The 21,422-nt window shown below is 28.0% G+C and overlaps 1 protein-coding gene across 1 annotated transcript; it reads right to left on the bottom strand.

The window, feature by feature from the left end:
- Window positions 1-6,368: 6,368 nt before the first annotated feature.
- LOC100163892 (dynein intermediate chain 1, axonemal-like) lies at window positions 6,369-16,000 on the bottom strand. The gene is made up of 9 exons (XM_029487101.1): window positions 15,509-16,000; window positions 14,763-15,154; window positions 14,426-14,705; window positions 12,220-12,381; window positions 11,393-11,655; window positions 9,698-9,875; window positions 9,378-9,606; window positions 6,883-7,116; window positions 6,369-6,806 (listed from the first exon to the last, which is right to left on the bottom strand). Exons 2-9 carry the CDS (start codon window positions 14,817-14,819, stop codon window positions 6,626-6,628), a joined length of 1,584 nt encoding a protein of 527 aa, XP_029342961.1. The 5' UTR covers window positions 14,820-15,154; window positions 15,509-16,000; the 3' UTR covers window positions 6,369-6,625.
- Window positions 16,001-21,422: the final 5,422 nt, after the last annotated feature.

A 21,422-nucleotide genomic window follows, 5' to 3' on the forward strand; every position in this document is an offset into this window, starting at 1 on the left:
TATGCGGTCGGCCGGCCGGAGAAACGGAAGTTCGTTATTACTTATATTAACGCCCTACGTTTGGGCGTTTACTGTACTTCAGTACGCAAGTTTGCCGCCTACCATCGACCATGTCTCATCTTAGCACCCAGTAGTCTAAGTACCGTCTAATAATAATATATGTCCAAGCTTTTGTATTAAGCTTTTTTTACTTCTAACTCGTAACCGAACGACGCGAATACCCGACAATTGTATATTTTATTGGATACAGTTTATCAATTTTGTATTTTCCAAATCAATGGCTTTTTGACGAGTGCCAAAGAAAAAATGATCAAATGTATTACGCATCAGACTGTATTATAATACATCACTTATCAAAGCATAGTTATGTAGTTAAATAGTTAATCTATTTGATATTTAATTCACATTATTATCCATGGATACTTTTTTCATGATAACTTTTTTCATAATGACTTAAACGCCAATGCCAACTGTCAGGAACAACCCAAATGGTTGTTGGTGACAATATACTTTTAGTCGGCATTCGGTAAAATTGTTCGACATTTTAAAATTTACTCGGTCATTTTAAAAACTACACACCTCCCCCCCCCCGCCAAAATGTTTTTTAGATTCTGAGTGGAACGATGAATGTATTGATCTTACAATGATGTGTGTGTTATTTTTTTTTTTTGTGTGTACCTACACCATAAGTAGGTATTCGAAATAATGCTTCGATTTTCAACTTTAGTATCTCGTTCGATGGGAAAGTGAATATTGTTAGTGCATTGGGAAGGTCAAAATTTAAAATTCCCAGTAATTTTCAAAAGTGCCGGGAAAAATCACATAAAAATTAAAGAAAAACGGGAATTTTTACGCAAAATCGATTTTCACAAAAACGACTTAAGTTTTTGCCTTTTGGTGTAACTTTAAAACAAATGACCATGAAGATACATGGCATTTTAACTAGTTGTTTATATTTGCATTTTCTATACACGAAAAAATGTTCAAAATATTTTGATTTATTTTGAACTGTTTAGGCAGTTTAGGGACATTTTCAGTTTCCAATTTTATTAGTTTTTTTTCCATGAATGTCAATAAAACTTTATTTGTTGAGTATAAATACTTGAAAATGTATTACAAGGCTCCTACTATATTGTTACAATGACATTTGAAAAATATTCAAAATCCTTAGTCACAGTTTTTTTTATTGGCATTTAAAGTTCAAAATATGTAAAAATCACGAAAATTAGCAAGTTATTTTGAGTTAATAATTCGTAAAAATTTTTCTTTTTAGAACTAAGATTTTAAAATGTAATACAAGATTCCTTATAGAATAATCTACCTTTATCAAAAAAAAAAATGTCTATAAGAAACTCAAATTAAATTTTTATGAGCGTTTGGAATTCATATTTTTACAACATTTGATATAACTGATTTCTTAAGTAACGATTTTCTTATTTTGTTGTAATTAAAAAACGAGTGACTGTAGAAACTTGAAAATTTCACTGAATGTTTATATTAGCATTTTCTATATACGATAACATTTTGAAAATAATTTGACTCTTTTTGAGCTGTTTACGGACATTGTAAATTTTCAATTTTTTTAGTTTTTTTTTCTATAAGTATCAATAAGGTTTTATGTATTGGGCTAAAAAGTGTAAAAAATTAATACAAGGCTCCTGATACATTGTTACAATAGGAGTTGAAAAATATTAAAAATACATTGGCACAATTATTTTTTATAAGCATTTGAAGTTGAAATTTTGACAAAATTTATCAAATTTAAAATTGAATAATTATTTTGTAGTTAAAAATTTATAAAATGTTCAACTTTTATATCTAAGGATTGAAAATTTTAAACAAGATTCCACGTAAATATTTAATTCTGTTACCAAAAATTCTAAGAATTACATAAGCACAGTTTATTTTTATAGTCATTTTAAGTTCAAATTCGGTCGAAATTACGTTTTAAAAACCTGGACTAACTATTTTAGTTATTTTGTTGTGTTTGTATAATATTATTTGTGGGTACTTGAAACTTCTAAAGTATACTATTATATATCTATGATAGTTTCACACTATCACGGTTTGTTGTTGATGTATAACGCGTTATAAGTACCTGATTGATATTGTGATATGATTAATTTGGAATTTATTACAGGTACCTATTATAGGTCAATTTTTTTTTAACAGCATAGATAAGTATATGATATATATCTTATACCTAAACTGACATATCGTCTCCGCTCAGAATTGTTTTTTTTATACAATGATATTATATCATTGAATTCAAATGTAATACAATCCATTATACAGTGACTGACTTGTAAGTTGTAACCTACTGTACAGCAGAGCGACATCCACTTGCCCACCTTTTTTAATTCGTCCCTACTAACAGCCAATTTATATTTTAAACTATACTGCAGTTTCATAGTGTACAGCGTTTTTTTTAGCACATATATTGTCATATAGGAGGTAGTACCTATACCCATACAATTATTCTTAAAATAATATTTATGTTTTAGTGACAAACTTACTGTACCTAGTTTATGACGAACTATGATAAAGTTGCATGAAATCAGTAGCATGTTGATAAAATTTAATAGTTTGAAGCTGTTTTGCTTATATACAGGGTGATTCTTTTATCAAACAACACTCATTATTTCAAAAAGTGTAAGTTTTTTTGAAAATATTTTTTTACATACTTTCAAGTCGCTTACAAAACAACGTTTTTCTTAAAAAATTATATTTTTAAATATTTTTTATCCTTATAATTTTTTAAGTTTTTTACTTTTTTGAATGACAACATAGGGTTTTAATTTTTTATTCCAAAGCAGAATATTTTTCTTAATATTTTGATACATGAAAATCGAATTTGGGACGAGTAGTTTATGAGTTATAAATATTCAAAGTTTAGATGAGCGGAGTGGAGTGGTACGGAGTTACCCCGCGAAATGTTTGTCCACTTCTCCGCTCATCTAAACATGAAATGCTTTATTTCATATAATTTAAATTTTGAATCTATGGTAAAAAGTCAATACTAAATAGTATTATGCTATGATATAACATAAAATTATTTTTGCATATTATACTGTAGGTGTTGTCGTATAGTCGACAGTCGTATAGATGATATTATACATAAACGACATACCTATAATACATCTTTGATTTTGATCATAAGTATTTTAATTATTTTTAATTCACTGATATGAAATCTTGAATTTAAAGTAGGTACTTTCATTTAAGTATAATTTTATAATTAAACAAATATATTTACAATTATATAGTTATTTCAATTTAATTAAAAACAGAATTCATGATTTAGGCAGTTTTACGGCTGAGACATAATATTATATCAAACATATAAACTATTATATAATATTAAACTCTGTCTCTTCATAACTAACATATTTATTCAACGCATCCAAATTATCAAGGCAATTAAAAAGGTTTAAATTAAATATTTAAATTACTACAAATAAACTATAACAGATATATAAACTATAGCTTATTGGTACAGATATATTGTCAGTTAAATATTTTTATAAGTTTTCTCACTTATCTATTTTTGAACCAAACAAATATATTTACTTTGAATATCTTCCTAGTTATTGTATTTGTATTATATGTATGCATTGAATTTATTGAGATCTTATATGATAACTATTTTACGTCTATACAAAGCTATTTTGTATAACTATATTTATAAAAGTCAAATAGGTACCACACTCTCACTCAATCATCGCTACATCTTAAAAACTATAGAACTTATGAACTTTAAATTTGGAATGGTGGTTTCTTTAATGATATAGATGTGTAATAAGAAAAGATTTTCTGATATTTGTATTTTAAGCAGTTGGTCCAACAGGGATCTTCAAATTCATGGTAGAAATTGAAAATGTTTTTTTGTTTATAAATTGTTGCCATTGATTTCAGATTATAAAAGTAATAGTAGAAATTAGTTTTATTTCTTATAAATATTATATAAATAATGGCCATTGGTTACTCGGGTAAATCGGGTACAAGCATTCATCATCGCGTTTACATAGCCTCAATTAAAGAAACCATATCTTAAAATCAAATGTATATATTATAGAGTAGCTATCATATTTACCTACACAAAAAATAGCTCGATTGAATTTGACGAAAATCTCAGAGATTACTTTTAGAGATATCAGAAATGTTTAGTGAGTAAGTAGTTTGAACCAACTTAAAAAATACACCAAGTGCTAAATCCAATCCGCGAAAATTGGTTGGTGGTTGCCCATCTAGGTCGAATTATTTCACAAAGCTACCTACGTACACTGACGCCGATTTATCCATGAACTGAGGTATATTAAAACTGAGATATACTGAAAACGAGATACACCGGTGTATATACTATATTATGCTATAATATACGATAGATATGATTTGCCACTACAACAAAATGCACACGGGCGAAGCTGAGATATTCAGTTAGTTAATAATTAATATAGGTATCTAATATCTATATATATATTTGAAATTATTACATAGTGAACACGTGGCGTAACGATAGCAACAGGCTTTTATTTGTAGTCCGTATAAAACGTCGGTTGAACAGTCCTCAAACCCAAAATGTTAAAGAAAATCAATATGAATGAAATAAATTATGCTTATACAGACAGAACTACAGAAGAATATCGCTGTGGCCTGTTTGTGGTACTAACATCTCAGTCAAATTCCTGTATAAATAAACAACTATTGTATTTCTGATGGCATTGAATAGTCTTATATACATGTGGCCATATAATTGGATAGTGCAACCAACTACCAAAAAATAAAATGTATAATAATATTATATACTTATACTTATTATACTATCCGTCTATCTACCTACCTTTTAACGGTTATATGAATTACATTTTAGATTATTTCAGCGATTCATAATATATTTCATGTGTTATATATTTTATCATATATTTATGAAAGTTAAGAAAAAAAATTGAAAAAATCTTTAGTTACGCGTTGTTATATTATTACAATATAATATATCTAGTAAGGACGTATAGGTCATAAAGTCATAACTCTAAGTACCGTCTGTATAATGTACGGAGATGGTATTATTATTTCAGATGTTTATTGTTGGCTAGAAAAGTTTTTGAAATAATGAATATCTTACGTTAAATGGATCACTGGGTATATCGTATCTATACATTATACACTGATGACTGATGAGTCATCAGTATGCCGCGATGACTGACGACCGATTAATATTATATTAATTAGTAAAACCGTAGAAAATGTTAAATGATCGTACTATATATGTATATTAAGTAGGTAATATTAAATAAATATTAATACAAATAAATAACAAAAAATCAAAGTACCTACTATTACTTTTAATAATTAAGACCTATGGTCGATGTTACTCTTAACTATAATTCCAATTAAAATCTATATTAAACTGAAATCTAAATATTGAACACCAGGTCAATGTCAATAATACTCTGTAGTGATCACTATGCAGGAAATTCCGTTCGTCCATATATATAATTCAATAATTGTTTAAACGACATATCACGTTTGTAACCTTTAGACGTTTGTAAGAAAGATAGATAATTTTTAAGTAAACACAACATTTGTTATACTTTATGTTAAAATATAATAAAATAACTTTATTAAACACATAGGTAATATCTATATACTACATTCGGACATTCCTATATAATGCATTGGTAATATTTTTTTTATCGGGTGAATAGACAGTCTATAACTGTAACTATAGTCTGTAACTTTTGAAAAATGCCAGCCGCATGGTGGTTGACTCATATTTATACGCAGTGGCGAGCTGAAGTGGTCAATTTTGACGCAGTTGCGTCCACTTTTCAAAGGGGGTGGTGCCACCCCGTGACTGTGGCGCAGAATTACATGCTAAAGCCTGACCTCTTGGCTTTTTGATCACATTTTATTAACATCATAACTTTGTTATAAGTAAAAATAGGATGGTGGTGGTGGTGGTGATGGTGGTAAGAACATAATTATGAAAATGCGTCATTTAAAATTGAAGTTCAGCCCGCCACTGTTTATACGAGTCCTTTCGGTGACGAGTATCATGAATCATGATGTTATTTATACCTAAATAATTATAATATTGTTTATTATTCTAATAGCATGTTAAGTTCCGCTGATCATTAATTCTAGGTATATGAACTATGCACCCATGTCCCATGAGCGGAAACAATATACTATGTTTAATCTTTGGTGCTGGAATTAAGTATTTAGTTCGCACGTATACCATAATATTTCATAACATCATATATAACATATACACTACAGAACTATTATGGTATATGTAGGTATACTACTAATAATAATTTTAATATTAATATTATAATAATATAATAATATATTGAAAAAACCGTCAATATAAGTTTGATATTTAGACATTAGTACATTACAATCTACACGATGAATTAATGTAAAGCTTCATAATATATTTATTCATACAGGTAGGTACCTATTTGTATTTTTTGATATATTTTACAATACGTCACATAACATATTGAAAACTAAAGACCGATATTGTATAGCAATCATATTTCTTAAAATATACAAGATAGTAAATAGGATTCAGTTTTTATATATAGGTAGGTATTATCATTATGTGCGTATAGTGGTCAATTTATGAATCTGTAGTGTCATCATCAGCAGGTACAACCAAAGTATCTGGTTCTCGAGTTGAGTCCAAAGCTTTGTGTAATTTTTCTAACTCCAACATTTGCGTAGTGTAGTGTTTACCTTTTTTTGGTGGTTTCATTATCAATCGAAGATTAGGTGACATTTTTAATGCAACGATTGTACTTCTAAAATGCAAATACAATTTGACTGTTATATTAAATATATACTATTTACCAATAATATAGTTTAATGAGTGATTACTTTGAACTACCAACGACTATTACAGGCATCCGCCAATTAAACGCTAACTTAGTAAGCTGGTATTGACTTTCAGGCTGTATAGGTTGACAGCAAATATTTTTATACTTATCTGCGTCCAAGTCATAAAATACTACATCACAATCTTCGGTGATTACTCCAAAAACTGTACTTGAAAATGGTGACCAAAGAACATCAGACACACTCCACAAGAGATCAAATATCAACAGTGGTATACTTTTATGGAACAAAAAACAAACGGTTAGGTTATAAATATAAAATTGGTAATTATAAAATATTGAAGATCACACAGCAATTTTTATATTTTGTGGCTACAACTCTTTTGTGCACATTTATTTTCTTTACAACCCATTTGCGCGGTACGCGGAAAAAAATCCCATGGAAAAGAAGCCCATAAATATAAATGTGAACACATGTATACTTTACTCCTAATTCGTAATTACCATGTAACTATGACAAAATATAATAATATATTATAATGAAAATAATAATTAATTGTTAATTATATAAAATAGGTATAGATAGTAAATAAAATAAAAATAAAAATATGATAATAATATTATGTATACGTCATGATATAATATATTGTGTTATAAGTTATAAGTCAAAAAACATAAGTCTTAGGTATATACACACTAAAATATTTTCTATTAGGTAGGTATCTAAATACATTATATTACCACCCGTTTTGTATTTTAACTTATTATATTATAATTTATATAGTTGTGTAATTATTGTATACATTTTATAGTATGTAATATGCATATATCTAAGACTTATGTTTTTGACTTATAACTTATAAGTAGTATCTATATACCTAAGACTGACATTTTTTTAATTATATAACCTATGATTAATTATAACACAATTATGACATATACATAATATTGTGTTCATATTTATATATTTATATTTCTAGGCTTTTTTTCCGCGATATTATTTGCGCACAAAAACCAATACATTTTCTCGCAATTTACGAATAATAGAAATCTTTTTCAAAGATTAATTTATTAATTTTTAATGCTTAAAATATAAAATATATGCTTATTTTTTTTTTAATTTTTATTTTTGAAGTAGTTCAGTGGATCGAACAAATAGATTTATAACCTATTATATTTATGAAAAAAAAAATGTTTGTTTTAAATTAAAAAAAAAAAATAATTTCTTATTAAATAATATTGTATTATTAAATTCAATATTATTAATTAATAATAAACTTTAAAAAAAAATTTGGGGAAAAATGTCCACATCAAAAATATATCGGGGGGAAAATATCCTACTACACCGAAAACAATCAGGGCCCCTGATTAACTGCACAATGAACAGCCATAGAAAAAATATTACCGCTAAGTCACAACTTGATTTTCTGTAACGATATTAGTGACCTTACTTATTTTTTCATCCGCCGAGCGTTTAGAAGTAGAGCAAACTTAGCTATCAAAATAGCTAGTAATTTTCCTTTTATAGACATAGTAATAAATTGTGAAAATGTAAAATAGACAATATAGTCAATATTTCAAAAGACACCGACCGTATAATAGTAAGTAATAGAACTACATGGACCTACAGTAGAAAACACGAGTATGAAAGAGTAAAGACGAATCACGGTGATAACTAAATATTATGAGTTATGACAAATAATAAGCAATCGACATTTCAAGTTTTCAAACAACTAATAACTTGGGACTGTTGGTATAAAAAAAAATACGTAATATTGTAAAATATACCTATCGATCGCACTATCGCCCGTATGAGCCAATGTTCTGGGAAAGTGTAGAGCTAGTTGTTATTGAGAATTCTCGATGATAGAGTGGGATAATGCCCATATTATATTTTGTGTAAACAACTAATTATTAATAATAATAATAATAATATCCTAGTTCCTAGATATGAGTCTAGATAATAATATAGTCACGTCATATAAACACGTATAAACATATTCTGACAATCTGTCGAAATTTACAATATTTGATAATTTGTTTTTAAAAAAAAAATAGAACAACATTTAATGCATTATAGAATATACTTAATTATAAATTGATATAAATATTGAAAAAAGTTCATGGGGGGATCTATCCCCCTCATCCCCCCCCCCGTTTGACCACCACTGGAGCAAACGAGTTGTCGTAAATTTTAAAAATATATTAATATGTGTGCAAACAAGTCTCCACCTATTTTGTATATAGAAATATAAAATTAACAGCATAATACCTAGGTATATAATATTGATATTTGATAGTTAAAGTTACTAGTTAGCTACATATTATATTATTCACCGAAAAATGTAGGTCTGGTATTAAAACTTTAAAGTTTATCTAAAATTAGTAGGTTTACGCATTTTAGTTGCAGCTAATACAGTATACTAACTTTAGGGTTTAGTGTTTACGGTAAACATTTTTGTTGTAACATTATTTTATGGTAATTTGTCTATATTGTTCTACGATTTTAACTTTTAATCAAACAATAACTACACTTACTCAGATTTATCTTCCCACACTTTAACTGTACAATCACCGCTACATGATAAATAAATGTTTGGATCATATTTGTTATAATCAATTCTATAAACTGACATTTCATGGGCTTTAAATTTTTGCATAAAAAAAGAGCTCCATTCTGTGTTACATTTAAATATATAGCCTTCATTGGTTCCAACCAGATATATTCCACTATTTTCGGGATGGAATGCAATCGTTGTGCCTCTACCTAAAAAAAATGTATGTAGGACGTAGGTATATGTCTTTAGGATATGAAACAAAAAAATAAAATATTTTTATATGTATAATTAATAGCTTACCAATTAATGTTTCACTAATTCCACCAAGTGTTATTTGAGGTTCAATGTCTAAAACTAATGTAACTATAATGGTTTTTGACATTTCACTTTGCATTAGTAACCAATTACAAACTGTTCCATCTTCAGATATAGAATAAAAATTTAATTCACCATCGGGCAAATCTTTCACCCAAACTACCTAAATAACATTCCGAAATATAGGTAGGTGTACAATAATGTGTTTTATAATTTTAATATGTAAAAACCACTCATTATTATCAAGTAGGTATACTAATACTATAATATCTACTATATTTTTTATAATTACTGTTTATACAATGTAGTTAATAGTTATGCATATAGACTATATAGGATTAAAATTAAATACACATAATAAATTATAATACGTAGGTAGTTATTTTAATTTATTTTTAAGCTATAATGGTCAATACCAATGGCGATGTACCGTTGAACGGCCAGAATAGATTCTTGGTACAATGTATAAATAGCTTAAAATTAATCTAAATATTTCGAAAACTTTATTTTATTGTGTATAATAATATATATAATATAGTAAATAATGATATTATATAATATTAGCAAAAAGTTTTAATTCTCTACGAATAATACTTTTCGAGTCTATGCAACTATATAAAACTAAAATAGTTATTTTTTGTTTAAATACTAAATTTTGTAAAACTTTAAATTTTAAATTATGTCTAAAAAACAAATTTGAAATTGGGCATTCGTATTTTTGAAATTTTTTGGTTTCTACAGGAATAATTTATGAGGAACCTTGTATTACATTTTCAAGCATCAGTTTTATTTAGATTAAAAATTGTATAGCTAAATTTTTAACTTAAAAATATTTTTTTATATTTTAGTAATTTTGAAATAAATTTAAATTTAAATAAATTGCTATAATTTATAGAATCTTGTTTATTTTTTAAATTTTTTGGCCGAGCATAATAATTTTTATCAAGATTTATAAAAAAAACTATAATAATAATTAAAAATCTTCAAATGCTTAAAATTAGTCCAAATATTTTGAAAATTGTCTAGTATGTAGAAAATGATAATTTAAGTGGTAGTTGAATGTTTCAAGTTTTTACAAATCATTTTTTTTAATCATGCAATAAAATAGGTAATTAAAATCGTTATTGGAAAATAAATCGTTATAACAAGTGTGATTGTGTGAAGTGAACATCAACGATATCAACATTTGAACTTCAATCACTTGTAAATAATCTTTTTTTAATTTATCGCGAACAAAAATTATGAGGAATCTTGTGTTAGATACATATTCAAATATTGGATATTAAAATTAATTTAAATGTTTTTGCTATTTTATATATTTTTCAACCACTTGTTGTAATATCAACTTATGAGAAACCTTGTATTCAATTTTCATGCTTCGTTACTCACAAATAAACATTTTATCAAACTTAAATTGAAAAAACAAAATCAAAAAGTGAATAAAAGAAAAATCATTTTTGTATTAAATAAAAAAACAAAATTGATTTTGCGTTAAAATTCCTGTTTTCATATTATTTTATTCTCTGATTATTTTGATTATCTAATAATTTTTACTTTTGATCCCCCAAAGTACCAACATTCTAAAACTAATACATTCATCGATCCATTCAAATCCTAAAATATAATTAGGTGTAACATAATTAAAAATAAACGAGGATTAAAAAAACATAAAAAATTTACCTGTCTCACACAAGCCATATGTTTAGTATTTACTGCGTCTGTCATATATTGAGCTTCTTTTGTTGGCAAGCTAACGTTATATACAGCCAAATGACCATCATGGAAACCAACAGCCAAAAGAAACCCGTGGTTTCGATGGAAATCTAAACACATCGCTCCACAATGCGTCTGGTTTATGTATTCGGGGTATGATGGATTTTTCAAAGACCACAAGCACACATAACCCACATCTGGACTATCAGTTAATGGTAAATGCCCTTCAGCTATTATAAAAAAGATATTCTTCATAAATAGGTAGGTTAGGGTACAGTTATGTGTTGGCCCTAAGGGCGAGTGGCCTGTTATCGCATATAATTATCAATTAATCAATTATGTATGAAACTTTTGGAGCTAAAATGAAGTAGTATTAAATTAAATAAAACCAAGATTTCTCACTCAAGCTCAAAATATAATTTGAAATTGAATATGTTTATTAAAACTAAATATATATTACAAATTTATAATAGTAAATTGTAATAATTAGTATTTTATTAAAGATGTAATTTAGTATACCTATATAATATTACAAAGTTATAATTTATTAATGTATATGAAAATTTATTTTAGACGTCGTTTTATTTTATTTTAGATATTTTTTTACATTCGTAGATAATAAAACTAAAAACTGATGTATGTTAATTTAAGTGACCATAATATTTATCTAGAAGTAATAAATGTATACAATTATACCTATTTGAGTTTAAAAAAACTTTTTTTACTGAATTAAATATTTTTATTAATGTATTTTAATTTTTAGCAATAGTATGTAATTTGTAATAGGTACTTACGAGTTCCTAATGTAACAGCAAACATGTCAAAATAATCTGGGCTCCAACTTATATCAGTCACGTGCAAATTATCAGCTCTGTCATATGTCATTGTCCACAATGGGAGTAATGTTCCATCTCTACCCCTAAATTGATCAGATGGATCCTCATAGTATCGGAAATCTATAAGTAATATGTGGTTATATAGACTTATAGACTATTAATAACTTTTTAGGTTAACTTATGAACTATAATTAGGTACAATCAGACTAATAATACTCACTAAGTAGGGCTCGGATGTTGTTGCATTTGCAACTTTTTTTCTATTGTTCGGATTCGTTGCTAAGTAGGTTATAAATTTGTTTCAAATAAGTACCAATTAATATATAAAAATTTTAAGTGCAACTTTTTAAAATTTTTGACCTTTTTCAATTTTTTTGCAATTTTGTTGATTGTCGTCATTTTCAATACAATTTTATGTATTTTTTTGTGTTTTCACTTTTTTTTGTTAGATTATACAGGAATAATATATGGTTATGTCGGGCTTTATTGGTTGTGACTCGTGACGGCTTATTTGACCGTCGTCGTCGGCGGTAACTGGAAAAACCATTTATTTAGTAGAGCGCGGTCATTACGCTATAATATGACTACGGGAAATATTTTTAGGCTTGCAGTCAATAACAAGATAAGAATAACGACTTGATTATTATACAATAATAAAATGTTGGGAGAAATGCATGTTTCAATTTATAATAGTTCAGTATCGCACTGTAATACTGTATTTCCTTAACACTGCACAGTGCACACTATTTTGTATTTTTTTTCTTATTTGTTCTTCAAAATGCCGAAAAGTAAGCCATCGATGAAGAACGTATTAAACAAATATGTCGATGAGTTTGGGGAAAACATATTTTCGAGTGACGGTTCAGTTTTATTTTGCAAGTTATGTGAAACTTGGATATCTGGTGAAAGAAGATACATAGTTACACAACAAAAAAATATTTTTTTATTGCAATTTTTAAGTGCAATTTTGGGTTTTTTTCACAGCATTAATGCAATCAATTTTATAACATTTTTAGTGCAACAACATCCGAGCCCTACTAGTGAGAATTATATTTCTGTATACGTTTTAGTTATTCTATTATACGATTTTATCGTATTGTTACTAGTAACTAGTAAGTAGTGTTTGGATTTTAAAGCAGAATTTCTTTTTTATATACGGTATATACAATCTGTTCCTTTAAGAACAATAAGAATGTTTGATAATAGAAAAAATATATATACATGAATACTTGATGAAAGGAATCACCCAGTGGTAACACTACCCTTACTTGATGAAAGCGCAGTTAATAACAAAAAATCATAACATTTTTTGAAAAATAAAAAGAGCATAATTTTTTTTTAAAAATAGCATGACCAAAAAAATTAACATAAGCGGACGCCGGCACTCCACTTGGTGGTATAGCGGGAATTAGTGTTTTTCATGTTCACGCTAACTTCACGGACCTCCCGCATGTATGGTTTCCGTCTTCACACGTACGACATACACAAAATGCGTTTACGTAGTCTGAGTACAACTCTCTCAATTTTGGTTTTAGAATAAAAATACCTATTATAAAATTGAAATTTGAGAATATATCGGTGTACAATAAAATATTTTTTAAACAGTTACAGGTTGTTTAAAAATGTCGAAATGGTGGTTATTTCTAAACAATATGTTGAGTGTTATAGGTAGGTACTCGGAATAATGAAAAAAAGCACAGTCTTGCTCTTTGAAATATTGCTATCTTTTCATTTTAAAATATATATTTTTACTCTAAAATCAAAAATGAAAGACTACGTAACCATGTTTTGTCTATGTCGTACGTGTGTAAGATGGAGACAATAACACAGCAGATGTGGCGTCCCCTTAAACTAGGTATATAATTGAATAAAAAAATTTAAAATTAGAGATTGTAAATAAAGCAATTTCATAAAAAAATCCGAAAAAAAACAAAAATGTATGAAACATGAAACGAATGTATGTATAAAAATTAGATTTTTATCTCGTTTAAAAAAAAGAAGCATATACTTGAAAATCCGAGTAAGTAGTAGCTTACAACTTGTTAGTATTTAATACAAAATGTATAAATTAAATTTACAAATTACAAAGTTAATGTTAGAAATACATTAATTATGGATTACCTATATTTTTATGTTTTATAATATTTTGTTATACAATAAATACCTTGTGCAATGGCATCCATTGTATTTAGGTTGATAATTCTTTCCAAAAATTTAGCAGTGATTAACATATTTTTTTCAGTTTGATCTTCAGTTATATCATTTTTTTTCTTTTTACTAGCACTTTTCTTACTTGCATGAACAGCTACTTTATCTCTTTTTTCTTTTTCTTTTTCTTCTTGCTGCTTCAAGAAATCTTCATTATAGGCGTCATAAATAATCCACTGTGTCGCATATGTACAAAAATCATTTTTTGTTGGTGGTGTTGTTTGAACTTCTTTGTCCTAAAATATACCACTATTATAATTCAAAATAGTAAAAGTATAATTACTATAAATTACTCTTAAAATTATTTCTTCTGTAAGTGCACATCTCTCGAAGAAATTAAATTGATTCATAAGTTTTTTTGGTACATTTCTTTTATTTGCTGAATTTATATTGGTAGTAGATTCTTCTTGTACAATTTTTGTCGCTTCTTCGTCCGAGTCCGATGTCGCTTTAGGTTTTGAAGTTTTTTCCTCGTCAATTTCTTCACCCCCTTCTCCTTGGTCACCTTCTTCATTAGGAAAATCCCCCTCGCCTTCGCTTTCTCCTTCTTCCACTTCTTCTTGTATTCGCCCATCAACATTTTCATCTGAGTCTATTACAAGATCTTCCTTATTGTGGTCACTTTCCTCTTTTATTTCTTCGAGTGCAGTTTCATTATCGTTTTCTGCAAGGTGTTCTGTTGTTTCTACAATAAATAAATAATATTAATTATTGTATATTTAGAATTTATACGTAACAACTATAGGTACAACTGTACGAGTATTATTGTTTATCGAAGTAGGTATATAGACAATAGACATATTAATTATAGTACCTACCAAAGGCGCAAATAACGTTTGGGATTTGGGGGGGGGGCTAAAGCCTTACTTTGATAATATTGAATAAGCTTAAAATCAAATGTAGGAAACGTTTGGGGGGCTATGGACATTTTTGGGAGGGTTTAGCCACTAAAGCCCCCCCCTATTTGTGCCTATGGTACCTACATAGCTGCAGTCAGCGAATGATATACTCGTCACCTATATTAATATTTTTAATTTACTATGAATTAACGTAGACTTCAAATCAATCAATGTGATAAATGGAAGAATATTTTTATATGGTACAAATGTTCCATCTCTATAACTATAGGATACTCGAGCAGTTAATTCCGGTGGTTCTATAACTTGTAAAACATTGCTTATTGCTTCATCCAATTCCTAAAATTTAACAGAAATATGTTTTAAATTCAAATATAAAACAGTATTATTTCAAATATAGTTTTAAGTGTTTGCAGTATATGTATATTGAGTCGCACCCTCCCCATTCCTCTATATATTGGTCCAGCGATGCCACTGAATATGGCCTATGAAATATGGCGAACGATCCAACAAATAGAATTATATTTAACAAAATAATAAGAGCCCACTTACTTATTTTATGTAATATTATGTTTAATGTGTAAACTATCTTATGCCCACAGAATAATATGTCAAATCACAATATGTAAAATATAGGTATATAAGTATATTATACATTTATATAGAAACAATATAATAAACGTTTAATATATTTTAATTTTAGCATATTGCCGTTAAATAAAGTATCTTTTTTTATAAGTGAATAGTTTATGTTTACGGAATTTTATTTATTAATATATGGCATGTGTCATTTAAGTCATTTAACCATGGACCTATAAACTAATGGACGGTGGATAGAAAGGGAAATCACCAGACGGGATTGTTGAGAGAGAAAAGAGAGGTTTTGGGCCGTTACAGTGTGCCAAAATGGCAAAATACGAGTATATAGCCCATAATATGATTTTTCTCTCTCATATGCAGGCTCATATGTTTTCTCTCTCAGTTATATCGTCTGAATTAACCAAGGGCAGGGTGGTGTGGGAAGCGCAGTTCATTAGTTTATATAGGTCTAATGTCTATACATTTATTTATTTTATACAAATTATAATTATTTGCTTAATTTTTAATTTATTAATTCTAAACGGTGCATGTCTTTATACATTTTTGGTAGTTACTATTTAAATGGTGGATATAGGTATATTGATAAAATTATAAAAATATATAAATTTTCTTAAAATCATATATTATATCAGTTACATAGCCCATAGGTGTCTATATTGTGATTTAAAAAACAAATATTTTCTTAACTTAATATTTTATTATATTTAACATTTATCAGATAATAATTGATACTACTACAAATTTATGAGGAATATTATTTCCAAGGAATAAATTATTATTATTATTAATTTGTGTGTGATGTTTTAAGTATAAATTATAAATTAATTGCCGTTTAATAATACGAGTTTTAAAATTGTAAAATATGTTTAGTACCTACCTACATAATTATTATACCTACCTACTATTTAAGTTAAATTAATTGTAACTTATATCCTGACCAGGGGTGGACTTACCATTTTTCCGCCCCTAGGCATTACAACACTATATAGCGCCCCGTACATTGTGTGCTCCCACGGGGGGGGGGGGAGTAATGTTCCATGAAATAAAACAAAACTAGAAAAATTGTATTTAAGTATTTTTATATTTATACATACCAACTAAACAAATAAAAATTAATACAATTTTGCATAGGTACATTTGTACACTTGTACAATAATTAAATAATTTTGCACCTTGATTTATCTATATCAAAATTATCCATGATTTGGTGGTGAGCACTGAGCACTAGAGTCTCTATAATCGTAATCGATTAGCAGATTTTTTAGCAGTATGCACTATACAGGAGACGGGCGGCAGTGCAAGCGTCGCGCGTTGTCACAATGTTTATTATTATTAATTACTTTATCAAGACATCTGATTTCTAGAATTAATTCCAGTATTCTAATTTTGGTGCCGGGTGCAGGGTGAGGCGGGTCATTCCAGTAAGCACTGTGCGAGCTGTACCCCACCAAGCTAGTAGAGCAGCTATATACAATGTACCTGGCGGCCCGAATTAGTATATTTGACTGCCTTGGCTGGCGTTTTGCGCATGCGTCATTTACAATATTGTACGTGTTTACGCCGCACACCTGTATACTACCTCCCATGCATTAACATAGGCAAAGCCGGCAACCGCCTCGTCGAGTGTCGATGTCGAACCTCTAGCGGTGACGGCGCAGCGCAGCGCGCGCCGGTCGCAGGATAAAACTCATACGGCAAGGTTATTATAGCTTATAAATTAAATCGTTACTGCGACGTGACTACGTGATCCATTATTCCATTCTCCAGTTTCATACAAGTTGTATACGAAAAAAAATGAATATAATATATAAATTTAGGTAAATATAATTATGAAATTATAAAAAACAAAAAAGTAAAAATGAACTAAAAAATTGCGCCCCAAAAAATATTGCGCCCTAGGCACGTGCCTTGGTGGCTTATGGGTAAATCCGCCCCCGATCTTGACAATTATTTTACAATTAAGATAAATGTATGTTCAATATAGAATACATGCAATTAACACAAACCTAGTAAGAACATATAGGTAATGCATTATTGTTATAGTTGTATTCACGCCTGTACTTATAGCCGTGGTAGTATTGATGTAAATCAGGTTAGGTTATCAGGTAATCAGGTATAAATATTATGGAGTTACAAAAAATTTGTAAATATTACGAATACGGGAGGGGGGGCAGAGCCCCCCACTATTGAATTCTATTAAATGTTTAGAACACATCCCATAGAAAATTCCTGAGAACACCACTGATATAGTAGGTATTATACATTAAACTTTTATAAAGTAGATACCTGTATATTATAGACTATAGTTACTACCATTCCAGTTGAAGTTTGCTTAATTTAATAAGATTTAACTATTTAAGTTTATTCAATTATAGACTCTAGTTAACTAGATTGAATAGCTACTTACATATTTTAAGGTAGGTAAGGTTAAAGAGTGTGTACCTACAAATGCATCCATATAGATTATAATTTTTTTTTAATAGTGTCACACTATTCAAGAAATCAATTATTTTTTGCCGAGTTACACTTTACAGTTTCATGCGAGCAATACTTTTTAAATTTTATAAAATTGTGCCATTGTGGAGGTAATAATATGCCTATTATATAAAAATAACTTTTCTATTACATATTTTGTTTCAAGAATCTGATATCTTAATTTACTTGCAGTAACGTTTAAAAATTGTTAGGTGATATACCTAGACATATAGTGATATTGTGATATAATATAAAAATATTTATAAAATACAACTAAATAATTGAACTGTGAATAGTATGGTACTTCTTCAGTTAATTTTAATTGATCATCCGGCCTAATAGATTCATTGAATTGAACTCCGTTATTATCGTCCACTGCAGGTTTAGCTATCTTTACTTGACGTCTGGAAGGTTCTTTGTTGAATGGTTTTTTCTGACCTGATTGAGACTATTTCACACAAATAATAGAATAGTAATTTAGAAACAAAATATAAATTAAAAGTCCACGTTTACATTACTAATGATAGTCTTGTAGCTTTTTTAGCTGTTTGATCTAATTTTGGAGGCATTATTTTTATTAAAATTAAATTAAACCTAGTTATTACTTATTATAACTATAAAACGGAAACAATATACTTTCATTAAATCTACTTTATACTTCTCTATTAACCAAAATTATAAAAACACTGACTTGTAAGAAAAATACAATATATTATTTTGTATAACCATAGAAACTATATTTATTGATTTAATGTAGGTATAAGTATATAGAACGATAGTATAAGTTTAGTTTTACAAGAATAATAATGAATAGGGGGCGGAGTGGGTGAGAGGACTAAGGCGTCGGTTGTGACGTGCACAGTAGCCGGTTCGATCTCGGCCATGGGCGGCGTTTTTCTTCGGGCAGTCATGGTGTCCGAAGAGAGAGACCACTATCCCCCACCTGGGCATAACAGATACGAGATACCTATGGTTGCCCACTTAAAAATACTGCCAAAACAAACACACACGTGTTCAAAAACTACAGTACCCTCCCTCACAGTTTCAGAGGCTAATGACCTCAGTTGTCGAAGCCTCAACCCCCCCCCCCCAAAAAAAAAAAAAAGAATATATACTTAATTATATTTATTTAATTATATAGTACTATACTTGTAAATTATGTCATTATATAAAATATAAAAAATTGGTACTTAATATTTATTACGGAGATACATTTTAAAGAGGTTTTTTCGCCTTACGTAAAATCATCGCTGCATTTCTGTCTCGTGATAATGAAAACAAGTTTACCATTAAATACAAAAACATGAATAAATATACTCATTAGTGATTAATGATTATACTCAATAACCAACTCCCAATTTTGGTTCTTAGTTTTCTTTATAGTCAATTTATAGATATTATTTTTCAAATATATATTTCGGTGTTTGTACGTAAGTAACATCATGAGTCATGACATTATATAACTGAAATGAGTACCAGTAACTAATAAATCTAGAGTTATACGTTTATATATCTTAAGTAAATTATGTAATTATTATTCAACGGATTAAATGGCTTTCATATAATATCCCTAATCCTTATTTTTAAATTCATAAATAATATTTTAATTAAAAAAAAAATCAAAAATTGGTCAAACGTATAATTGTTCAAAAAGAGTCAAAATATTTTGAATATTTTATCATGTATATGGAAAATGGTCATATAAATATTTTTTGAAAAGTGTGAGTACCTTAAACCTGTCTGCGGTTGTCGGTTAATAGTTTTTGAGTTAGGTACACTAAAAAAAAACAAACACTAGATTTTGTCAAAACTCAAAATCTGGTTTTGCAAAAAAATTACTATTTTTCCCGACGATTTAAAACTACTGGGAATTTCTTACCTACTTTTGATCCTCCAAAGTACCAACTAGATTTACTTACCTACTAGAAAATATGCTGAAGTAGAAAATCGAATCATTTTTCAAACCACAAAAGACGATGACAGACAAAAAAAAAATACAATTGTTAAATCAATACGTTCATTGCTCCGCTCAAAATCTAATATTATGAAAAAACTATAATTTTTATTGAAAACCGGATTTAAGAAAATTAATTTGTTTTTTTGTTCTACCTATAATATATACAATAGTATTGTAGCAATACTAAGGTAGGTAGTTTGAATAATTGCAGTTCAGCTACTGTTTGACTTTTTTATTTTAGATTTTGAGCTGAGCGATGTGTTGATTTTACAATGATTCGTATTTTTATTTTATTTTTTTGTCTGAGTACACGATAAGTAGTTAGAATAATGTTTCGATTTTCAACTTCAGTATCTTGTTCGATGGGAAACTGAAACTAGTTGGTGCATAAAGTTGGAAGTCAACATTTAAAATTCCCAGTTATAGTTTTCAAAAGCGCCAGGAAAAAAAATTAGAAAATCGATGACAACATTTATCAAATTTTTTTTTTTTAACATGTTAAATACATTTATTGGTTTATATACTATCTGTAATGGTATTTACAATAAGCATATGTGTGAAAAAAAAAATATACATAAGACGTGAGATATAGAAGTCACCTAGCAGTAACACTCAGATTATCAAAATTAAAATTTAAAAATGATTTTTTAGTTAAAAATGTATAAAATGTTCAACTTTTATAGCTATTAGGATTGATAATTCAAAACAGGTTTCCACGTAAGTAGGTTATTTTGTAACCAAAAAATATAAAAAGTTTATACCTAGTTATTTTATGTTCAAATTTGGACGAAATTAGATATTTAAACGAAGAAGAACGATTTTAGTTTTGTGTTATATTTTAAAAATATTATTCGCGGATACTTGAAACTTCTAACGTATAGGTAGGTACTATTATTATCTAGGTACAATTAATATAAAGATAAACAAATAATAATAGTAATTCGACTAACCGGCGACCGTAGTACTGTATTAATAATAACAAATTAAATATAATATTATAAAATATCCTATAGGCTTGCAAACCGTCACCGCTCAGAATCATTTTTCGTATACAATGATATTAT

This window comes from Acyrthosiphon pisum, chromosome A1 (assembly GCF_005508785.2).
Source record: "Acyrthosiphon pisum isolate AL4f chromosome A1, pea_aphid_22Mar2018_4r6ur, whole genome shotgun sequence".
NCBI lineage: Eukaryota > Metazoa > Arthropoda > Insecta > Hemiptera > Aphididae > Acyrthosiphon > Acyrthosiphon pisum.